General features: G+C 43.5%; 1 protein-coding gene across 7 annotated transcripts in view; it reads left to right on the top strand.

Annotated features, from left to right (window-relative positions):
* Window positions 1-23,588, top strand: part of Epb41l3 (erythrocyte membrane protein band 4.1 like 3) — a 128,040-nt gene that overhangs the window by 90,604 nt on the left and 13,848 nt on the right. For 4 of the 7 annotated variants that reach the window (XM_028762184.1, XM_028762182.1, XM_028762183.1 and 1 more), the window contains exons 10-14: window positions 4,262-4,359; window positions 6,086-6,261; window positions 9,540-9,760; window positions 18,459-18,512; window positions 22,367-22,558. In XM_028762184.1, coding sequence (XP_028618017.1) covers window positions 4,262-4,359; window positions 6,086-6,261; window positions 9,540-9,760; window positions 18,459-18,512; window positions 22,367-22,558 — 741 coding nt within the window. Of the gene's footprint in view, window positions 1-4,261; window positions 4,360-6,085; window positions 6,262-9,539; window positions 9,761-13,400; window positions 13,950-18,458; window positions 18,513-21,544; window positions 21,581-22,366; window positions 22,559-23,588 lie in introns of all 7 variants that reach the window. The other 3 variants (XM_028762186.1, XM_028762181.1, XM_028762185.1) reach the window with 2 other exon arrangements.

The following is a 23,588-nucleotide window of genomic DNA, read 5'->3' as shown; positions in this document are numbered from 1 at the left end:
GTTGTTGTTTTTTAAAAGCCAACTGCATACATTAACTGAAAGGACTTTTAAAATTATATCTTGATGTAGAATCAAGATGCTTCAAACTGTGGTGAATATCTCTCTTCCGTTGTGTCTTGTCGTTGTGTTCTCCTGTAAATCTGGGTGCTCCCTCTCGTCATTAACTTCAAGATAACATGCTCTAAGGTATAAGGAGTGGAGTTCTGAATGCAAGTTTTTTTTTTGTTTTATTCATTAGAGAAGTTAATAAAAGAATAAGAATTGTTAATACTGTTGAAGCAACCATCTACCCAATGAACTTACATCTTCTTTGGTGATCTATGCATAATGAACTGTAAATGCTTGTAGTTTCCCCCCCTTTGGAGAAAATTAATAAATACATATAATTTCTAATAGGTGTGACTAATATATTAAAGACTCTCAAGCCTCAAAGATCCCTGCCCATCTGTACCTCTGAATATTTTCTAGCATAATGCAGGAGTCTTCTCTCCCAAGCTTTCATCTCTCCACTGAAGTTTCTTGGTGGAAAATCATTTTTCAAAATGAAAATGTTAAGGATGGAGAGATGTCTGCTGTTAAGTACACTCATTGGTCATGCAGGGGACCCAGATTCTATGACCAGCACCCACAAAGTGTCTCACAAACACCTGTAACTCCATTTCCAGAGGACAAGATGCCCTCTGCCCGAAGTCTCCTCGGTTACCGAGCGTGCAGATGGTGTGATGCATACATGCAGACAAAACATTCATATGTATAAAATAAATCTTTAGAAAGTTTAAAAATTAAAATATATAGCGAGAGTCGAATGTAATATAAATTCAAAATAGTAATTATATATAATGGCATAATAAAGGAGCATTCCATATGATTATACCTGAAATGGTGGTGTTTTTAAAATACACCAGTACATTTTTAAAAATTATATGATCAACACTTAAGGCACATGCATTCATTTGAACTCAGTCAAAACTTAAGTGAGCAGCAGTTTCTTCCCAGACAGGTTGAGCATGGGAAACAGACACACATGGCCTACTCTTTTTCCTAAGGTGTTTTCCCTTTATCTTGTATTGAGCAGAGAAACTGTGAGTGCTGAGTGCTACACACTAGATAGTGTTGTGTAGCTGTGGAGTGAGCAGTGTTGGGGGAGGGCAGAAGGGAGAGTTGGTGACATGAGCTAACGGACAGCCATGAGCCATGGGAAGTTTTACTTTACTTTCATAAATTTCATAATGAAATCCCAACTACCCAATGAGACCATGGTGAGACCCCATCAGCTCAGAGACAGTGAAGAAAGAATGGACGGAACAGGTTTGTGAGATGGTTTTAGGCAGAACTGGTAAGCTTTGGAGCAGGATGGGGATGGGAATAAAGAGAGAAGCTTCCAGAAGAGTCAGAGGTTTCTGTTCCCTTGAGTGTCATTGGCAGAGATGATCTTAACCACGAAGAAAGAGTTGGTGAAATTTTTCAGAGCATAGTATTGAAATTCTTTTCACACAGATCGGCTCCCAGCTCTTTGGATTCTCGTTAAAGTTATTAACACTTTGCTGTTTGTTTGGATGTTGACTTTTAGGCATCACAAAGGAGAAATAAAGTCAAGAGACATCATGAACAAAAGTCTTTTAAAAAAATGTATCGAAATGACTCAGGTACTTGACAGACTTGGCAGGGCAAAGGCAGACTTTGAGGGTTAGTGCTTGCACAGTAGACAATAATGAATCACCAGCTGTATACAACTTATCGAAGGCCTTAGGCGTTGTGTAAATTGGGGGAAAAAAAGGAAGAGTTTAAAAGGAGACCTTAATAAAAAATAGTGTGTCTTTTTTTAAAATTATTTATTCATTTTATGTATATTACTATACTGTAGCTGTCTTCAGACACACCAGAAGAGGGCATTGGATCCTATTACAGATGGCTGTGGACCACTACGTGGTTGCTGGGAATTGAACTCAGGACCTCTGGCAGAGCAGTCACTGCTCTTAACTGTTAAAGCCATATCTCCAGCCCCAGTGTGTCTTAGTTAGGGTTTTACTGATGTGAACAGACACCATGTCCAAGGCAACTCTTATAAGGACAACATTTCACTGGGGCTGGCTTACAGGTTCAGAGGTTCAGTCCATTATCATCAAGGCAGGGGCATGGCAGCATCCAGGCAAATATGGTGCAGCAGGAGGAGATGAGAATTCTACATCTTTATCTGAAGGCTGCTAGCAGAATACTGGCTTCCAGGCAGCTAGGACTAGGGTATTAAAGCCTGCGCCCACAGTGACACGCCTACTCCAACAAGGCCATACCTCCTAACAGTGCCACTCCTTAGTCCAAGCAAATTCAAACCATCACAGTGTGCCTCACTGTTCAAGAGAGGGCAGATGGAGAAGCAACATACGGAGGAGCAGACAGCCAGAGACATTAAGGGACTAAGGTCCGTGTGACATGCATGAGTCTCTGTGTAAAGTGATTCACTAGCAGTGTTGTGGGCTACACAGAGGGCGTGCAGAATGGGGATCGGGCAAAAGCGTTCAGTGACCATGGAAGTCGGAGGCATTAGGAGCACCGGCCAAGTGCATGAGGGTGGGTGAGTGGTGAGCTCTCCTGAGTGACAGACGGTGACTGCTCCTTCCTAAGATAGAGGAGAGTGAGCAAGGCTTTGAGGTGTGCAGAAGCATGTGTAAAGAAACGTGTACCCTTTATACTCGTACTTGAGTTGATTACCAATGGCACACAAGCTCTGCAGTTACAAACCAGAGTGGGAAGCCTCTCTGTTCCCACTAATGAGCAGCTAGAACTGGAGAAAAGAGTGAGTGTGTGTGGGGGGGGGGCATCCAAAGGCTGGAAGAGGCTGAGTTAGAAAGAAGGTGGCTACCAGATCCAACTGCACTTGGATAGGAGGAAGTGCTTCAGTGTTCTGTAGCTCAGTGGGTACATAGAGCTGACAAGAAATCGTCCATTTCAAAGCATTTAGCAGGGGCAGTTTGGACTATCCCCAGCACTGAGTCATGAGCTTGTTTCGGGAGATAACTATCCCAAACAATGCCTAATCTGATTGGCACATCCACAGTATACTCCTGAAGTATGTACTATTATATGTACCATTATTCTATGACAGTAAACATTTTGAAATTCTTTTAAAAAGAGAGGAGAAATTCCCCCTGGTCTTGCATGGAGAGTGAGTCGAGTCTGGACAGCCCCTGGCCTGAGTGTTCTTCTCTTAGATGTTAGATGCGGTGCTAAAGGCAGGTGTTTAGTCAACAGCCACCGTGCTTACTAGGACTTTCAGACAAAGACAGCTTTCCCAACCTCCACGCTCTAGGAATGACTGAATCAAATACAAAACTGGGAAAGGCAATTTCTGATGTATTTCCCAATTACCCCAGTTACCTGAGCAGACAAAAACAAAAAACAGAGGTCAGAAGTAATCCTATCTCTCATGCCAGGTGTATTTGATTCCCTCACCCTGGTGCTTTGCCACATAAATAATTTTTGCTATTAATATCAACACTCTGGTTGTTCTGTGTTCTTTGGAATAAGCCCTTATGTATAAGGTCATTGCCCTCTGCTGGCCTAGTGTATTATGGCGCCTGCAGACACCAAAGGCGTCTGTAATAATATCAAAACACGATACAGAAGAGCAGGTATTTATCTCGTAAGCTTAAATGACTGACAGAGTATCCTATGAAGATTCTCAACAAGATGGGTGATAGGAAAATGTGCTGTGTCCATCTGTAATGTTCAGTATAGAGAGTCGTTGGCAGTCAGTACTGTAACCCACAGCAGAACACACAGGAAACCTCAGCAATATCATAAACAGCAAGGCGTCAGCTATGGAGAAAGGATATATATTTCCATCAGGTAGTAGAAGATGTTATTTCTATGTCTGCAATGGATGACTTGACATCTGTGTTAATTTAGTTCAAGCTCTCACGCCATTGAAAACAGCTCGAGGTGAGACCGGGATGAACTGGTCTCAGGAGGGAATCCATGCATCTTCCTGATTTGAGTTCAGATTTTGTAAGACACATGTTCGTATAGGCACCGTATGCCTAACACAGTTATCTATGTTTCAAGCATTTTAAGGTGAAAGATAACAGATAAAAAAATGAGCAGATCCCTTAGCGTGAATTCTGTACATAACCACCGATTCGGTAAGTAACAAAAAGAATTAGGTGGACTCTTAAGTCTGTGCGTTATTTGCCGAGTTTTTGTTTGTAATACCAAGCATCATTTTAACCTTTCCTGTTTTTTGTGTTTTCGTTTTGATTTTTAGTTTGAGCAGTTTGAAAGCACCATTGGGTTCAAACTGCCGAACCACAGGGCTGCCAAGCGCCTCTGGAAAGTGTGCGTGGAGCATCACACGTTCTTCAGGTAGGGAGCAGGTAGTTAGGGTTCTACCTAACAGCATTTGGAACTGTTGGAGCCACTGTTACTAGGAAAATAGAAGTTGTAGAAGAAAACATCAGGGACTTTCTGCTCCTGTAATCAGAATCCCTTGTCCGAAAATTCCTTCCTTTTTAAAAATATACATGCATGAGTGCATATCTCTCCCCATCCTTCCCTCCCTCTTCCCTCTCCCCCTCCCTCCCTCTTCCCTTCCCCCTTCCCTCCTTCCCTTCCTCCTTCTCTCTCTCTCTCTCTTTTTCTCTCTCTCTCTCTCTTTTTCTCTCTCTCTCTCTCTCCCTCTCTCTCTCTCTGTATGTGTGTGTGTGTGCATGCGTGTGTGCATAGGTAGGTAGAGAGGTGGGTATATGCATGTCATTTACACAGGGAGGCCACAGAACAACCTTGGATATCCCCCCTCACCTCCCAGTGTCTAAGACAGGGTTCATTGTTCACTGCTGCTACATGTTGTTCACACGGCTAGCTGAGCTCTCCTGGCTCAACTCCTGGCTCCCTATAGATATGCTGGTATTACAGGCTCCCCCTTGCCCAGGTTTACATGGGCTCTGGGGCTCCAAAGTCAGGTTCTCATGGTTATAAGGCAAGTGCACCGCACCACGTATTGAGACGCACGCAGCTTCACTATGTAAGTCAAGCTGCCCTGAGGCTCCCAGTCCTCCTCCCTCGGCCTTCAGAGCGCTGGGATCACAAGCCTGTGCTGCTGTCCCCGGCTCACACTGAGAACTGGTGTAAAATTCTAAAGGAACATCTGACAAATGTGAAGGATTTTCCTTAATTAAATCTTTACTTATCTGCTTTTGCCCTTTCTTTATGTTGTGTGTCATCATCATTGTATTCGTAATTGTCAGTTATCCTATCTGTTCCTCTGTGTGTGTGTGTATATGTTTGTGTGTATATGTGTGTATGTATGTGTGTGTGTATGCATGTATGTGTGTCTGTGTGTATGTGTATATGTATGCATGTATGTGTGTATGTCGTGTGTATATGTGTGTATGTGTATGTCTGTATGTATGTATGCATGTGTGTGTGTATATATGTGTGTATGTGTGTGTATATGTCTGTATATGTATGTGTGTATATGTGTATATGTATGTATGTGTGTATGTGTATAGGTATGCACGTATGTGTGTATGTCTCTGTATATGTGTATGTATGTGTGTATGTATGTGTATATGTGTGTATGTGTATATGTACATGTCTGTGTATGTGTGTATGTACGCATGTCTGTGTATGTATGTCTGTGAATGCATGTATGTATGTATGTGTATGTGTGTATATGTGTGTGCTTTGACCTCAAACTTCTTACCCTTCTCCTTTCACCTCCTAAATGCAAGAGTTATTGGCGTGTACCACCACGCCTGACTTACTATATCTTTTATCTTTTTCATAAAAAATAAATTGTAGCGCTAGGGATAGAACCCAGGGCCTTGGCATACTAAGCAAACGTTCTACCACAAGCTATATCCCCAGAACATTCCTCCCTCTTCTGCCCACACACACCCATCTTCTTTAACTTCTGTCTAACATCCCCAATTAATATGTGCTGTATGTGTTGATAATGTTTCCCATCAACTCAGATTCATTTAACTACAAGTTGTGTGTTAAACTTTTAACATAGAAAGCACAGTACTAAAGCTTGAAATGCCATCTGAAGGTGAGTTCACTTTTCTGGTGTTTTCTTGAATACCTTTAGACTATTGCTACCAGAAGCACCTCCAAAGAAATTCCTGACCTTGGGCTCCAAGTTCCGCTATAGTGGCAGAACCCAGGCACAAACGAGAAGAGCCAGTGCATTGATAGACCGCCCGGCGCCTTACTTTGAACGCTCATCCAGCAAACGATACACCATGTCTCGCAGCTTGGATGGAGGTAAGCACGGCTAACTGGTGGCATAGGTAACTCTTGGTAGCTTCACAGCAGGGTGTATGGAACTACCGTGAGTTTTGGCGAAACAGACATCTCCTTGTCACGGTGTGAATCGAGACTGCTTAATGGCAGGTTTGTGGACCATCTCATCTCCAAAATATCTCTCTGTCGATTTGTTTTATTGTGAGCTAATGTGGTAATACCTCAGTTAAGAGCCTGGAGGAGGATATCTTCACTGTCAGGGTGGGGCTTACCCTCCCCAAATCAGTTCTTTTCCAGGCAGATCTTCAGGGATGAACAGGAGGAAAACTATAAGTTAAATACATCTCTGTTTCTAAAATATCAGGGACATTAAGAACCATTATACCTGGGAGAACACATTGCTGTAGTGGATACCCCCATTTTCTGTCTAGTCAGAAAAATCCAGCCAACAATGACCCCTCAGCTTACCTAAGGGGTGAGCTTCATCACGAGTTTCCAGTATGGGGCGGTTTCGTCTACGGCATGTGGTGTTATCCCTCAGGACAGAGGTCTCTGCTTCCTGTCTCAGAGCACACTAGCAACAGTGACACTTAGGACCTGGGTGTGGGCTGGTCTAATTCAGCACCTGGCCCTGGCCTGGCTGGCTCTTGGAAGGCTCAGCCTGAATGTATAAAGAATTAGATGTTTCTAGAAGGTAATGTTAATAAGTAAACCTAAATAAAAATGGAAAAGTTAATTTGCTTGAGGCGCTCTTGCCTCATCTGTATGTTTGTGCTTTTCCTTGTTGGGGCTCAGCACCCCTCATTCCACTTACCTTACCCCAAGGCAGCAGTGGGTGCGGGACTCCCTAGAACCCCTGATTAAGAAGCAGCCATACTTGTACCGTGAGTGTTGTGTTGTGTATATTGCTACCAATATAGAAACAACACTTAATGTACATTCACAGGTAAATACATACTGGAATCCAGGCTGTATTGTCCTTAGTTTTTTGCCTTCCTTCCCTCCTGGATGCTCCCAAGGGAAAGCCATTGTTGTCAGTCCTGTTTCCTCTTGCTTTTTTTGTGTGGAAATGACTGTCGAGAAAACAGAAGACAATTGTGAAATCAGTGGACTAATTCCATGCTGTCTCTTCCTTTCTGCCCAAAAGTAACGTTAGTTACACCAAATGTGATGTAAAAAAGACATGAGACCATCTTCCCCCTTCTCCAGGTCGTTATGAAGAGGAAAGATCTGTGGAAAGCAGTCTTCATATTAACAGAATTGTCACTATCATTCTGTTGGTAATTATTCTTAGAGGCTTCTGTGAGCTGCCCACCACATGAGTTACAGTCAGCTTTCATGTGTGAAGCTTCTGGCTCTGCAGCCAACCAAGTGGAGATCGAAACTGTGGGTTGAAAATATGAAAGACTCCAGGGTGGATAGGGGTTTCCCTTACCAAGCAGGCCCAGGACCAAGCAGCTCCATCCCCAGCACCAGAAAACATGATAGACAGACCTACAGACAGCTGACAGATGACTACAACTTCAGTATTTCTGCACCTTAAAAAATTATGTCCACGCCAAATACCCAGACTGCATTCATTTATCATTCTCTAAAGAGTACATTGTGCTAGGTATTGAAACCAGTACAGATGGCTTTAACACTAGAGACAAATTGTGTATGTAAAAGGTGTGTCATTCTCCGTAAGGGACTTGGGCATCTGTATTCAGAGAAGTCCCAGCAACAACCCACAGTAGATGCCGAGAGAGTCCGTACCTTTCGGTGTTTCTAAACCAAGGTCCATTTGCAGTTCAGTTAGGACTTGAAAATCTCCGTGTTTACGCCACAACTTCTTTTCTGCTCTTTAGAGTCTCTTCACTAACCGTTTGTATGTTCTCTAAGTCAGTATTTGAGGAACTTGCGTAGACTCACGCCTTCCTTCCCCCCCCGGATGCTCCCAAGGGAAAGCCGTTGTTGTCAGTCCTGTTTCCTCTTGCTTTTTTTGTGTGGAAATGACTGTTGAGAAAACAGAAGACAATTGTGAAATCAGTGGACTAATTCCATGCTGTCTCTTCCTTTCTGCCCAAAAGTGACGTTAGTATGTGCTGTCTCGCTGTCTATTGCCCTGCCGTTTCTACTATGTTCTCTGCTGTGCAGCAAGTGCCCTTCCTGCATGTTGGAACATTAAACTGCTTTCTGACAAGACAGCAGCCTGTATGTAACAGCGTAAATGGCTGCTAGGAAACCATGTCTCGTGTGAGCTTTTCATCGGCACAAAGAAGCCGAGACTATCTTAGTGAAGGATTTCATTTAGAATCCTTTCTCGTTTTGGTTTGGTGTTTTAAAATGCAGAAACTATGAATTCTGGTTCATATTTTTTCAGCTGCGATCAACTGTGGAGTGTTTGAAAAGCAGTGCTTTTAAATTTCAGTTTGTTTTTTTTATGATATTTAAGCCCTAAAAGAATGACTAGCAATATTTAAAATTGGTCCGAATCAAGCATTGGACCAAAATGAAGCATCCTTCACTAAGACAGCAGCTGGGATGAGGGGCTGAGCCCGTGGCGCCGCCCTTACACGCTCTGTCCTTGCATGAGTTTTGCTTGCTGGCCGTGTTTGTCTTGTTTTCCCCAAATAGTAGAGATGAAAATGAGTGCACACACACTTCTTCACAGCAGTGGAAATGAAAACATTTTCTTACATCAGTATTGAGAAGCATGACCTTCTAAATTCTACAACCTCCACCAAAATGATTAAGCTTTATCACAGTGCTTTGAGCTTTCGTATCGTAAGAGGTGACGGACTTTTCCGACACTGAAACATAATAGAAGCAATCCATCGCTCCTCTGATGGAGGGCACTTCCATGGATATGCTCAAAGTCAAGTGATTAGAGCGCTTGCTGTAGAGACTCCTGTGAGTTGTTGAGCCTAGTGTGAATCCGGTGTGAGTTCCCGGCCATTGCTCTTGAACTTAGTGTGAATCCGGTGTGAGTACCCAACCATTGCTTTTGCTGGTAAAAGCAGCTTCCTCTACCCTCAAGTCCTCCCCCACCCCACCAGAGAGCATGAGAATGATAAGCATATTCTGGGGTTCAAGACATGGCATTTAAATACTTTTAAAACACTGGTCCAGGTGATGCTGAAAGATACAGTGCTTGGATGAAGGATGAAGGTCCCTGCAACTCTCCCTTGCCTCACTCAAACTAGCCTGATATTTTATACTGGTGTTTTACTCCTAGTAATGGTACCACTTGGCGTTGTTGTTCCGTCTTCTGACTTAACTATCTGGGATTTTATTTCTCTGGTTGTATTTGCTTTTAGCGTCAGTGAGTGAAAACCATGAAATATACATGAAGGATTCTATGTCTGCTGCAGAGGTTGGTACAGGCCAGTACGCCACAACAAAGGGCATCTCTCAGACCAACTTGATCACCACTGTGACTCCAGAGAAAAAGGCTGAAGAAGAACGCGTGGAGGAAGAGGACAGAAGGAAGAAGGCTGAGGAAGCCACACCTGTCACAGCCCTCCGGCACGAGGGAAAGGTACAGCTCCTGGCTGCCTTCCAGAGCTGCCCCCAGCTCTTACTAACAGCTTGGTCTTTCTGAGACGGTGGACCAGGAGTGTGTTAAGGTGGAGGAGTGTTCAGACTCCAGCATTGGTCATGTTCATGTCAGATTTTATATTTTTTATCATTATTATTATTATTATTATTATTATTTTATTTCAGCATTTTCTCTGAAAGTTATTTCCTTAAAAACTTTTTGGAAAAATTTTAACAAGGAGTGTGTTTTACAAGACTTTCAACAGCTGTTCTGTATGGATCTCTTTAAAAATGTTCTTGGATAGTACATTGCCTTTTTCTGCTTGAATGTTTCTGGCCTCACTCCCTTCCCCAAGTATGGTATGCTTTCTTAGACATTAAGGAAACCCATATTTATTTTCCAAGGACATGTACCCTGAGTGACCATAACCTGAGTATTTATATCTCCTCTCTCAGACCTCTAACTATAATGTAATCTGCAAAGGCCTGACTGCGTGTTGAAATGGGATAGACAGGCCCATGTTGCAGTGAAGAAGAAAAGCCAATTTGACACAATAGCAGTCTCCGTTCACTGCCTTTCATGACGTCACTTCCCCCAAACTACATTTTACACGTTGGTTTTTTAGTGTCTGATTGATTTCTAATGATTCAGTATTATAGCAGCTTGCTAGCAAAACAGTTTCACACTTAGCATGTGTGGGAGGTGCATGCATAGCAAAAATGGAAACAGGAACCTCCTGTAACATACCGGGTATACAGAGAGGGGGTGGCGTACACAGAGAGAGGGGACACACAGAGGACCACACACAGAGAGAGGGGACACACAGAGAGAGGGTCACACAGAGAGAAAGGGAGCACACAGAGGGGGAGCACAGAGAGGGAGAGAGAGGGAGAGAGAAGCACGTAGAGAGAGGGGCACAGAGAGAGGCCCAGTTATCCTGAAATGTGAGTGCATTTGATTCCCTGGTGATTTTTTTTTTGCATACGAATATTCCTTTTTTAAAAAGTGCATAGTACCACATGGAGCCTCTTCCCATAAAGTTCGACAGCCTCCTAAGGAGTACTTCTTCAGATAAATGATGTCTGCTCCGAGGATGTGTCTTAGTGGTAAAGAACTAACCTGGCATGCACGGTACCTTAGTTTAACATCCAAGACCTCAAAACCCTAAGCTGAATACATAAACACTTTCTGTAGTAGATAAATGTATTTCAGATCACCCCATGGATCGTTCCATTCTGCATGTTTGGAACAGATTCTTTGTTTTACAAACAGGAAAGTCAGCACAGAGTCAGAAGTGGTGTGGCGACTGGCAGTCAGAAGTGGTGTGGCGACTGGCAGGGCCTTCGGGTTACGTCTTTGTTCTAAATCTGACGTTCGCATTCTTCTCATCAGTTAAGCCAAGGTCAGGTCTCATAACTGGAATCAGATCTCATAAGTGGGAAGGGGAGATAATCCACCACGAGTGTAAACAAGCATGGTTCTTATATTTGATTGTTTCAACTTCTCTTGAGATTACCAATGCCTATAAGCGATTCTCATGACTGTGAAAACCCACTTAAATGGCCAACAGAGAAAAAGGATTTCATGTTTTCTTCCAAAGTAGATCCAGGTTTTCTCCCTTTATTCTGTTTTCTCAAGACCACCCCTTGACCCTTACATGCAGGGACACACAGCACCCATCCTTCTTGCTCTGGGCCATCACTGTCCCCGGGAAATGAGGGACATAGAGAATGATGACCCTTATAACTCCAGTCCCCTGGAAGAGAGCCTTTCACCAGCACCTTCTGGGAGGCTCTAGCTGAGATCCAGTGCTGACTCTCTTTATTTCCCCACTGCAAAGCTGTCTTCCCAAAAGCCTTTTAATACACAGCACAGGAGATTAAACCATAATTTCTTTATTTTCCCTTTTCAAATAGCTAGCTACGTGGAGGATACTTTATTTCAAACCAAAATGAAAATTCACTGCTGGAAATAATGTTTAAAAGGCTGTTTCTCAGGCTGCCTGGGGCAGGTCATACTGCTGTAGCGGGTAACCCTTCAGGTCCAACACCTCACTGAGGCTACTTTAATGTCTGCATTATTCTTAGCTGAATGAGCCTTGTGTAGATCCCTGTTTAGGATGCAAGGTTTAGTGTCAAGTGTGAGTGTCAGAGAAATGTTTCGGAGGCTGACATAATCCAGATAAGCAAACTGTATCTGGGCCATTGTCTCCCTCCCAGGTGCCTCGGGTGTGATTTGATTTGTACATTTTCTTCCCGTGTGTCGCTATATTTGTCACATCTCTCTAAGTCGGGATTGGATAACCATCACCAAGCAGGCTGAGTAATTTTATGCTCTCAAGATGCTAGGTAACATACACACACACACACCCCAAGCAGGCTGAGTAGTCTTTATACTTTCAAGATGCTATGTAATAAATACATACACATAGCCACCACCAAGCAAGCTGAGTAATTTAATGTTTCAAAATGCTAGGTAACACTCAGACACACACACACACATACCACAGCCACTACCAAGCAGGCTGAGTAGTTTTAGTAGTTTTTATGCTCTCAAGATGCTTGATAACTAACACACACACACACACACACACACACACACACACACACACACATACACAGGGATGCAGGGCAGCTGAAGAAAGCTATCTCAGGCTCCATATGCCCTGGTCTTGAGCGTATCCTGCTATAAGAGCCCCTGTACCTTGCCCCAGCCTGTTTAGGGACTCTCTGCTTCAGGCTCTGGCCATTGAGACTGCTGGGAGTGGAGTTGATTCTCCAAGCTCAGCTCATGGGGAGCACTTCAGTGGAAATGCATGCTTTATCACTTTGTGAAGGAGTCAAACCTCAACTGTAAACATACCCTTTATCTGCTCAGAAAAGTAGGAAGGTTAAGAAATTTCATTATTCCACTATTTGTAGACCATATGTGGCAGAAAGCAAACACATAGAAACCACAGTACAGGAAACCGGAAACCTGTTCTCTTTGCTGGCTAGCTTCCCTAAACCACTGATAAGAGCTGAGGTCCTGCTTAGCAGCATAGATAAAGAAGCCACAAATGGGTGATTCAGAAGAACCTCAATTCTCCGTGGGGAGCCAGAAACTCTGAAGTGCTCGCTGCTGACACCTTCATCCCATTGATAACTACTTTCAGACAGGAGTGGGGCCAGAAACTTCTGATTAGGAAGCCACCTGTTTGGGAATATAATTGGCTAACCAAGGAAAAGGAAACTGATTGGAAAAATGTTGAACACAGTTAAAATGTAAATTGTATTTCATTTTCATTTCTTAATCCAGCCAAGCTATGGGAGCTAGCTACCTGGAGATCAGGAGAACGTTATTGAAAGTCTTGGTTTTTGTTTATTAGAGAGTTGTTCAGTCTTCAAGCATGTTTCTTCGGGGGTTCTTCACAGCAAATTCTGTCCTGAGTTTTGACATCTGAGCCTCTGTATGACAGTCTACTGGGAGAGTGGTAGTCCTCCTCGGGGGGTCGCTGCTAAGCAGCGCTGACTACTTTAAAGCTCTTGTTTTACGGTTTTATGTTGATGCCCATGAGAAAGTTGACTAATTGCACTTTTCTTTTTGTCCTTCTGCATCCATGCTTACCGCTTCCTGTCTTCCTCTGTCTCTCTCACATCAGTCACCAGGGCATGGCGCTGCCGACTCATGTCCCCTGTCACCCTCATCAGCCCATCTTGACCCTCCCTCTCCCACAGTGCTCCGTAGGAGGTGTAAGGAGAAGGAAAGGGCCTCTCAAGGTTTTGCTCTGCCTAAAGCAGAGCCGTCCTCAGAGTCTGACGCCCAGGGGAAGGCCTACTTAGGGGACCAAGATGTGGAGTTTAGTTACAGACAGCCGGCTGGCAAAGGAACCACACTGTTTTCCTTCTCTCTGCAGCTCCCGGACTCATTCCCCTCCCTCCTGGATGAGGATGGGTACCTCTCTTTCCCCAACCTGTCTGAAACCAACCTCCTGCCTCAGAGCTGGCAGCACTTCCTACCCATCCGCTCCCCCTCCCTCCTTCCCTGCTTCCTCTTCATCTTCTTCTTCCTGCTGTCTGCCTCCTTCTCAGTACCATATGCCCTCACTCTCTCCTTCCCTCTGGCTCTGTGCCTCTGCTACCTGGAGCCCAAGGCGGCCTCCTTGAGCGCCTCCCTAGACAATGACCCGAGTGACAGTTCAGAGGAAGAGGTGTGTACCTCAGCATAGAACACTTTCCCTGCGTGTTCCGTGCTTCAGTCCAAACCAGTGTTAGCTGGCTGCAGCCATTAGTGGTCCTACTTTCAGAGCCTCATTTATTGTTGTGTGCCACCATGTTGAGGGTTAATGTGTTGGGGAGTTCAAGCCAGGCCCCAGGGTTAGGCACAACACCATGTGGCATGTAGCAGCCTGTAGCCAACCTAGTGATTCTGCTACCCACGGAGTTTTACATGGGCTAAGGACTCAGCCAGAATTGGATTCCGCATGACTCATTCACTGTGGAGAGCGTTCATGTCTTAGTTACAGATTCCGTTCAGTTATCATCTCGTAAATTGAATCTCATACAATACAAATAAGTAGCATCCCACTCAAATAAGATGCAAAAACAGAGTTGCCGAGTGATCGTGCTGGGCGTTAAATAGCAAAATGTCTGAGAAACATCCCCCGATTGTCCCTGTTTCTACACCCCCGACAATCCAAGATGCTTCCTCGGTCCTGTGAGACACAAGTTCTGACTGTTGAGTCAGAAAGAAAGCCTACGACAGTGTATAGCACCTACATGACATCACTTATCGGTAAGACCATAAATAGGACCACTTGAAGCATATAGGTAGTGCTGTGGTGTCCACAAAAGCTCAGGGCAAGATTTATTTGACGTTTCTTTCCTCTCTTATGCTGGTCGTACCTTTGTATGCATCTGACAGCTGCATAAGACCCACGTGTACATTTTGTACTATGGTACAGCTAGGAAATTGGGTTGATATCTCTAGCCCTTGGCTAGGTATTCTTATAAAAGGAGAAAAGCCTGAACTTTCAGCCTGTCCATCTCCTGTCCCTCATCCCAGCCACTAGGTGAATCAATTACTGTAACTGGCACCTCTCCCTCTTGATTGCTCTCCTTCCTGTGGCTCTACAGCCCTGTGAACAGCACAGCAGTTTCCTTTTTAAAGGACTTCAATCAGAGCAGAGGGAAAAGAATAGACTCTGCCCCCAGAGGCACTGGCTTTCATGTCTCCTGAACCACTCCCTAGGAGCCCCAAGCTTGCCCAGTCCTACAAGACAAGCATTTTATGTGACAGGAGACAAGCCAGGCACTCCTTGCATGAGAAGAAAATCAGAGTCGAGGCAACGTGTGTGTGTGTGTGTGTGTGTGAGAGAGAGAGAGAGAGAGAGAGAGAGAGAGAGAGAGAGAGAGAGAGAAACAGTTATGCAGTTCTGTGGTTAGTTACAAAGTAATCTGACCTGTCCCTGTTAGTACATGGAGCTGCCAGAATGTATTCGTACCTATATTTAGTGGCAATGTGACTGTTTCTGAGCAGCAAGGGGGAAAATATAAACGCTCTCACTGGTGTTTTAAAGGAGAGCCTAGGCTTTTCAGTTCACAGTGGCAACGTTACTAAATAGTCCAGAACATGCTGCCGTTGGGAATAGAGTATCATCTACAAAGGCCACTGGTGGGTTTCTAACATGGAAATTTAGGGTTTTTTTTTTTTCTTTCAGAAGAGTAATAAATCCTCATGCTTGCGTGAATCCCATAAGAGGATGCCTACTCTGTGCTTTCTCTAAATTCTGAACTACTGTTTGAAGGCTCCTAGTGCTAACCACACAGATCTTGTGCCTAATCCAGGGTTTACATCTTGTTGGAGTCGGTGCATGAAAGCTAATGTTGAATTGGGCATGTCCGCATTACATCAGCAAAGCAAATCACAGCAGCCTGATTTTAAGCTAGTGGATACAGAATGGAAGCCCCTATCCTCAGTACTGCCAACTCTGGGACTGAGTCAGTGCTGACCAGAGCAGCCTCCCTCCTGTCTCCAACCTCCTTGGTCCCCTGAGACAGCTTCTGCCACCAGGTGCTGGATCTGGCCATCTGTTCAGTGTTGACTCTCAAAACCCCGGGTGTTGAGAGTCACCAACATTTGGGTCACCACATTTCTTAAAATGCCATTTGCTTACCTGGCTTGTTTTATTCCGTAGGCCTCACCTGCTGTGCCACCAAACAGGATGACTCTTTAAAACGCAGTTCATCTCTGCCACATTTGTTTTGCAAAATCACTAATGACTGCAATCCCTCCCACATGTTCCTCCTGTCACAGAGAGTTAGTTAATCAGTTGCTGCCTTTCTCCAAAGCAAAACACGACATTCAAACACTTAATCACTTCAAATAATGGAGCGGTTGGCCAGCAGTATTTCTCTTAGCTTTCAGAATGCCCGAGTAAGAGGCAGAAAATCAAATCGCTTTCCATGAAACACTGAGATGAGTTTAGTCTGCCGTGGTAAGATATGGTAATATATGAGTTTCTGAGCAGTTCTTTATAGAACAAAGAAAAGGGAGATGTATTCAGATACGTAAGGAAAAAATAATTCACCAACTGATCTGTCACTTTAAATTGTGTAAAGGTAGTATTGTATAGTAAGTTACAACATTCTTCCCTAGAGCTTTGTGTTGTCACAAGTACATGGTATATATTATGAATAATATTGAGTATAAATAACAACTGCTGTCAAAACCGCTTTATTCAGTTACTATTATTTTTGTTGATAGAATGGACTGTAAAGCAGGAATTTCAGGGTCTACAGATGAGTTTTTAAATACAGGATCTGATCACATCAACCACTCTGTCTTTGAACTTTTGTTCCACGCGCCTCTTAAGTTGTGAGGGAGTCTAGATATGGCCAAGAACATCTGATACCTAGGAAAATCAGAATAATAATAACTAACAATATATTGTACTTTAGTTTCTCAAATCCGTGTGGCGGGAATTCCATAAAGTACTTGACATCCCTTATGCAATGCAGCTACAGCTGTACTATCTCCATTTAAAAACAAAAACCTAGAATTAAACTATGAAATATGACCATTGTGTCGCAGGCTGGAAAAGCGAGGATTTGGGCATATTTAATTCGATAACTGCTCAGTCTTGCCTGTTACTGAACTCTTGTGCTAAGTTGTTGGAGAGTTCATGAAGTAAATTTTTAAATCGTAGGAAAACCCGTTAAGATGGGAAAAGGATTTCCTCAATAACATTAGATGTGTCCAACGCAGCTAATTGCGATTTCAGACATAGTGATTCTTGTTTTCTTGAAGGCCTAAGCCTTCAAGTTAGTCTGTTTTTTGTACTATCTGAACCATCCTTCTCCGGCTGTCAGTTGTGGAGGCCCTGGGCTCACCACCACAGCCACGCCTTACTCCTGAAAGAGAATTAGTAGACACCCCTGCCCTCCCCCTGTTAAACTGAAGTGATCAGGCCGTGAAAAAAAATCTGTTGAAATTTTGTCCTCTATTCTCAGACACACCTGTCAAGTGTGAAGTTCAATTCCTTTGTTTTAAGAATATGTAGAGCCAAAGTCTGAGATAGTGCCGAGAAACTATCCTGGCCAGAGATAGGTCAAGAGAGAGACAAAGCAGTCCTGGCCACCATTGCTAACATCCCTTTTAGGTAAGGGTTGTATTCAGAGCACAACTCTACAGCCTCTGGTTTAGATACTTGCTTTCAAAATACCAACCACAAGGCTTTGACTGAGAGAAATTTACTAGCTGGTTGAAATTTGTGGATGGAAAAAAAAATCAGTTTGTGTTTGACGGCTCATTTTCTTAAGAGGACGTAGTGTCTGTTTTAAACCATAGACCCCTTTAAACACATGAAAAAACACATAGACCTTAAAAGCGAGCCCAGAAATGGCTCTCGTCATCTCCCAGAATCCTCGGTTCTGCCCAATGCTGTGCTTTGTTTTATGTGTCTCTCCATATGTCTCTTGCTCCCTCTCTACCTTTTCAATTTTTATTGCCATCATTTGCATCATTTGAACGGTACTTTTGCAATGAGATGTTTAAATGCATACCCGACCATACCTCTTTATATTGGAGAGTGGGACAAAGCGACCAGGGCCGCTACCCATTAGCAATGCTACTTGAAAATTAAGTTATGTTTTCTATATAAAATATATGCCCATGAATCACCAGTGTGTGCTCCAGTCATTAACTGGTAATGCAGATAGCCTGGTGGTTGTAGTGGGTGCAAATGATCCAATAGAATAAATGAGGGGCTGAAAGTCCAGTGACTGTTACAGTAGCTATTAGCATAAATCTAAACTCATTTACTTTTCTAATATGGCAGTCCTAGAGTAAAATATGTATACATTGAACCTCCATTTGATTTGTGTTAAGTATTTTTTAGGAGAGCTTTTAGAGGCATCAGTAGAAAAGGGGGTTGCGGGGGTGGGGGAACAACTTGAAGTTCTGAACTGTAAAAGCAGACAGGTTAGGGCGGCCCACTGTGTGTGTGCCTCGGGTCTTGACCTCGGAGGGGCTCTGCTGAAGACCCCAGGCTCTGCCTCTTCTTTGCTTTGCTCATACCCGTACCCCCGTGGGAAGGTAGGATGCCACAGATCCCAGAGAAAGAACGTGAATGATCCTACCAATGTGTTCTGTCTGACCAGACCGGTTTGTTTTCTATCCCTGCTTCCTCCTTGGATCTGATTTCTTCTGCGATCCACAGACTGACAGTGAAAGGACAGACACCGCTGCTGATGGAGAGACCAGTGCCACGGAGGTGAGGATAAAGTCAGGGGGAGGGCTGAAGGTACCTAGCAGAGATGCTCTGCGGGTGACTCAGCACAAGGTTTCTGCTTTAGCTTTCAGACTGGAAAGAAATGCTTCCGGGAGAAACCAGATAGGTTTTTTTTTTTTTTTCGATTTTAGTTTTGGGTTTGTTTGTCCCCTCCTAAACCAGTGGTTCTCAAACTCCAACTTCCGTGAGAGAGATCTGAATGGTCCTCACTTCCTGTTTCTTGTTCTAAAGGGCTGAGGAAAGAGGAGGATTTATAATTATAACCAGTTCACAAATGTCTACACTCTTAGTCTTGGGATTACATTTTAAAGAACTGTTATCTAACTGACAGTACCTTAAAGGCAAAAGAGGACCTTATGGGAGAGAGGAGAGATGGGCAGCGATTCTCCTGTCTCAGATAGAAGACTGTTTGTGTATACTAGCAGCCGTGATGGCTGAGGAGGAAGATCTATTGATTTACGTTATTGGCTGGATACAGATATATTTCTAAATCCCCAGTGGCCATCTAATACTTATTAAAGTAATACTTAACACATTTTTGAGCCATTGGCTATCACACAAGTCATTCACAGAAATGAGTTCCGTAAAGGAAACCAGCAACTCTTATTTGTGTTAAAAAAAAAAAAATGCATTCAGACAGAATCCTATTATTTCTCCCGTATGTGGCTTTCCGTTCTTAAAATCTGCTCTGTTAGGAGCAGTCAAGATACTGTAAGATTGAGATTGGAGAGATGGCTCAACAGTTAGGAGTACATCCAAGCACCCCCATCAGGCTGCTCCTGGGGCATCCAATGCTTGTGGTTTCTACAGGTACCTGAACTCACGTGTGTACCGTCACACACATACGGCTAAAATATCTAAATATTTTTAGATATGGTTAAAAAAAAAACATTACATAGTAATGAAATCAAGGTGCTCACTTCTCATAAGGCAGAATGAATTTATTTTACTTGGTGACAGAGTTTACTTTAAGCCATGTGCTGTTTCTTATGTCATTCAATAATAACTATACTTTCCAGTTGGGTTTTTTGAGAAGAATTTAAAAATGCTAGGTTACCTCCATACATCACTTAACCGAAAATGTCTTTAAAAAAAAAAATTTTTTTTCTGGTGGTACTTTATAGGGTTTCTTCCTTTAGAAATGCCACAGCTTGTAAATCATATTCTAAAGTAAAAGATTATAGCGTAACGTCATTTTACAGATTCCCTTCGGCTGCCGTAACTAAGTGTACAGGTTAGTCATTTTCATTGCCAAGTAAGACTATACCTTGGCTTGTAAGAGATAGTTGCAAATAGCCACAGGCTAGTACATTCAGTAGATACCATCCAAACCTGGTCTATACTGGAAATGAACAATAATTCAACATCAATACCTTAAATCTCTATAGCAGCTTTAAAATTTGTCACCTATCGTTAGAGCAAGTGAATATCTCTGTGTGATCTCGTATAGTGCGGAACCTAGAGGTGAAATAAAGAGCTGGTACCCACCACATATTTAAGAACCAGCGTGTCACCTGTCCTGCGTTGGTGTCCTGTTGCCTTTGTGAATATGTCCCGTTCCCTGCATATCACCAGCATTACTACACTACAGGGATGTGCAGAGGAAGCACCTTGGTCCCATTGGCTGATAAGGAATTTAAGACCAGTTAAGATGTGGCTGTGCGTGCGTACCTGTAATCCCAACACTTGAAAAGCAGAGACAAAATATGTGGCCAGCCTGGGCTATATAGCAAGACTCCATCTCAACAAAAACAAAACAAAGTGCCAAGGTCTAAACAGACTGACTGCTTCACCCTTGGTGGCTTCCTTGAGTATGACCTTATTTGCATCTGTAGCTTAACTCTGGGTCTTACAAGGACCCAAAGACCAGGCTCAGGTCAGAGCACTGCGGTGAGAAGCAGCTTTACCATGCTGGCCAATGGGCTGTGGCCTGCTTGTCCAGATACTGGTACTTAGATATCAGACCAAGAAAAAGCTAGGCCCTTAAAACTGGAAAAGGAAGAATAATGAACTGGCTGTGGCATATTTTTGATAGGTCTATTTTAATTAAAAACTTACCCTGTGTTCATTTTAAAGAAAGATACAATAGTGTTGTTGGTAATGACTGATTTTGTTTATACTTCCTTTTTATGAATATCAGTATTTTCCCCCTCTAAAACTTGTTTAAGTATTAATGTTTAGTTGGGTGTGATGGTTCATACCTGCAATCCCAGTGCTTCATAGGCTGGAGTTGGTACCATTGTCACAAGAACAAACTGGGGACTAGAGACATGGCTCAGTGGTTAACGGTCCTGGCTGCTCTTCCACAGAACTCAGGTCTGATTCCTAGCACCCACATGGTAGCTCATGACCATCTGTGATCACAGTTCCAGAGGATCCAGTGCCCTCTTGTAGCCTCTGCATAAACCAGGCACATAGAGATGGACAGACAGACAGACATGCAAGCCAAACACTAATACACGAAAATTTAAAAAAATAATAATAATTTAAAAAGCAGTGTACATAAGTACTGTACAAGGAAGCAAAGAGTCCACGCGGCTTTGAAATGCAGGGCACTGTGTATTAAGCTCTTTCAGCTGTGGTCCTGTGGCCTACCAACAAAGTTGAAATGGCTGACGTATAATCCCTGTGAGGCCCTGCATATAGATGGACTGTCATTATCCTGTAATGATGGCCATTCATCAGGAACTGTGAGCTGACTCCCTATCTTCCAGACTCCAAACTCTTTGCTTATGTTCAGTAAGGACAGCCTGCCAAGCCCTCCCCGCCCCTTTCCAAAGCACATGCACCCGCCTCTCCAACCACTGAGCAAAGAGCCCATCTCCACTTTGTTCTTGATGAAGCCTCGTCTGTGTGAGAGAGTTACGCTTGGTGTCTAAGATAGCGTTGCATCTGTGTGAGAGAGAACTGTAGTGCCCACAACCTGTGAGTATCGTGTATAGACCACAGGTCTTCAACCTTAGAGTAAATCCCTCGGTAAGTCTTTATCTCCCGCTCTTTCCCGATGCTGGCAGTCGGACCAGGAGGAAGACGCAGAACTCAAGGCACAGGTAGAAAACTAAAGACACAGCAAACCCCACCCCCATCCCCAGACCAGTGTGTGATAAGCCATTGTTTGTCTGCCGTGTTCAGGCATCTTCCGCATGGTCCCTCTCCGTTACTGTGCCGACAGCGTGTAGAGTGGCGTTTGTCCCTGTGACAACCGTGTCCCTTACCTTTCCCTCTCTTCTCCACTTTTTTCAGAATATTCTCATTAAGCGAATAAAGGGTGAAAATGTGTATGTCAAACATAGTAATCTTATGTTAGAGGTTGGTATTGGTATATGCTGGTGCATGCTTGTGTGTGCTGTTTTCCTCCCTTGCCATCCCCATGGACTTGAACCGTGATGCATGACCGTGTGTTCAGCTGTCAGGGACGGGGTGACTTCTTGGCTTACCTTGATTCCTTATTCTCCTAGACTTTGTCCCTTTCCTCTGTGTGTGTGTGTGTGTGTATATATATTTGTTTTAATCCTCTCTGGTTACATGTAAACCATACTCCGCACTCTGTAGAATTTGCCTTTAACTTGGTTTGGGGTTTTGGTTGGTTATTTATTTATTTATCTATTTATTTTTGTGCTCATGTGAATCTAAAATTATTTTTTCTTTCTCTTTTCCTGGAAATACTACATTTTCACCAGAGTGTTTGTGGTAGTAATGTCTTGAACCCTGATCCAAATTCCATTTCCGTTTGACTACTAATACGTTTGGTATACTTTTTTAAAAAAAAGAGACTGGGGAGTAAGAAAGTCCTTGTGAAAGTCCAACTGTTGGACTCTGTCTTGCTCTGAATATAGGAGCTAGAGAAAACTCAAGATGAACTGATGAAGCACCAAACCAATATTAGCGAGCTGAAAAGAACCTTCTTAGAAACCTCTACGGAAACTGCCTTAACAAATGAATGGGAAAAGAGGCTCTCTACATCTCCCGTGCGGCTGGCTGCCAGGCAGGAGGATGCGCCCATGATCGAGCCACTGGTACCTGAGGAGGTCAGTATTTGGGCTGCGGGCTGGTTGCCTTCTCTGTGGTGCTGTTGCTTCTCCACGGGATCTAGGACTAGAAAAAGGGTTCGGTGACACCTGGAGTGTGGTGTTCAGGGCTCCCAAGAAAGCTGCCAGGTAAACAGAGCAGGTGGCTAAAGAGTGGTGCCGTCTCAGCCTCAGATGGAGCTAACAGCCAGGCAAGTGCAGGAAGACTCCAGAGCACGTTGCTGGGCTATTAGCTGGACTCTCAGTTTTATTCCTGGGAGAAGCCAAAGGTCTCTTAATGAACTGATGCTTTCGGTAAACACACTTTCTTCCCCTACGTTGAGAAGTGCCCATGAATACACATGCCTTCTTCTCGTTGACTGGAGAGTGAGGCCTGATGAGACTGTCTGCTGTTTAAATGGGAGGTCAGAGTTTGATAGCACGTCAGGACAGATAGTCTTCTGTCATATAATACTGGGCTTTTATTTAATTTAACGGGTTTTTTTTAATTTTAATCATAACTGGCTCTTTTAACTAATTCTAAATCAGTGACTCTTTTTTTTTAAGTGAGAGAAGCAGGTGACAGAAGCCCCCCTTTTTCAGTAAAACTTTCCCAGATAAGAAAACTGACTTAAATGACGGAGTGGGGACAGCTATGTCACCCCAGGGCTCCCACTCTGCCTGTGTAGTGACCATTCGGTCATCCCCTAGAAAGCATCCTGCTATCTCTCTTTCAAATTAAATCGTTTTTGGAAATTCCATCTTTGGAACAGCATATCGATTACCCTCCTTATCAAGATCCTTTTACTGTGAGATACTTGCCCAAGAAGCTGTGATAGAGTAGAGAATTAAAACTCCAGCTGTTGTATGAGAGAAAGCCTTTAAACAGTCCCGTATATGCATTTGCTAAGTCCTTGCAGAGACAAGAAGAATCCAATTACATTCATTGTTCGACGTTTTCTTCTCCTCCTCTGAACACTGCTTATCAAAAGTGCCAGTATCTCATTATCGTTATATTCGAAACAAAGCCAGTCCGGGCTGAAAGGGGAAG

This window comes from Grammomys surdaster, unplaced genomic scaffold (genome assembly GCF_004785775.1).
Source record: "Grammomys surdaster isolate TR1022 unplaced genomic scaffold, NIH_TR_1.0 132, whole genome shotgun sequence".
NCBI lineage: Eukaryota > Metazoa > Chordata > Mammalia > Rodentia > Muridae > Grammomys > Grammomys surdaster.
Note: the sequence above shows the minus strand (reverse complement) of the source record. Positions and strands in the feature narration are given on the sequence as shown.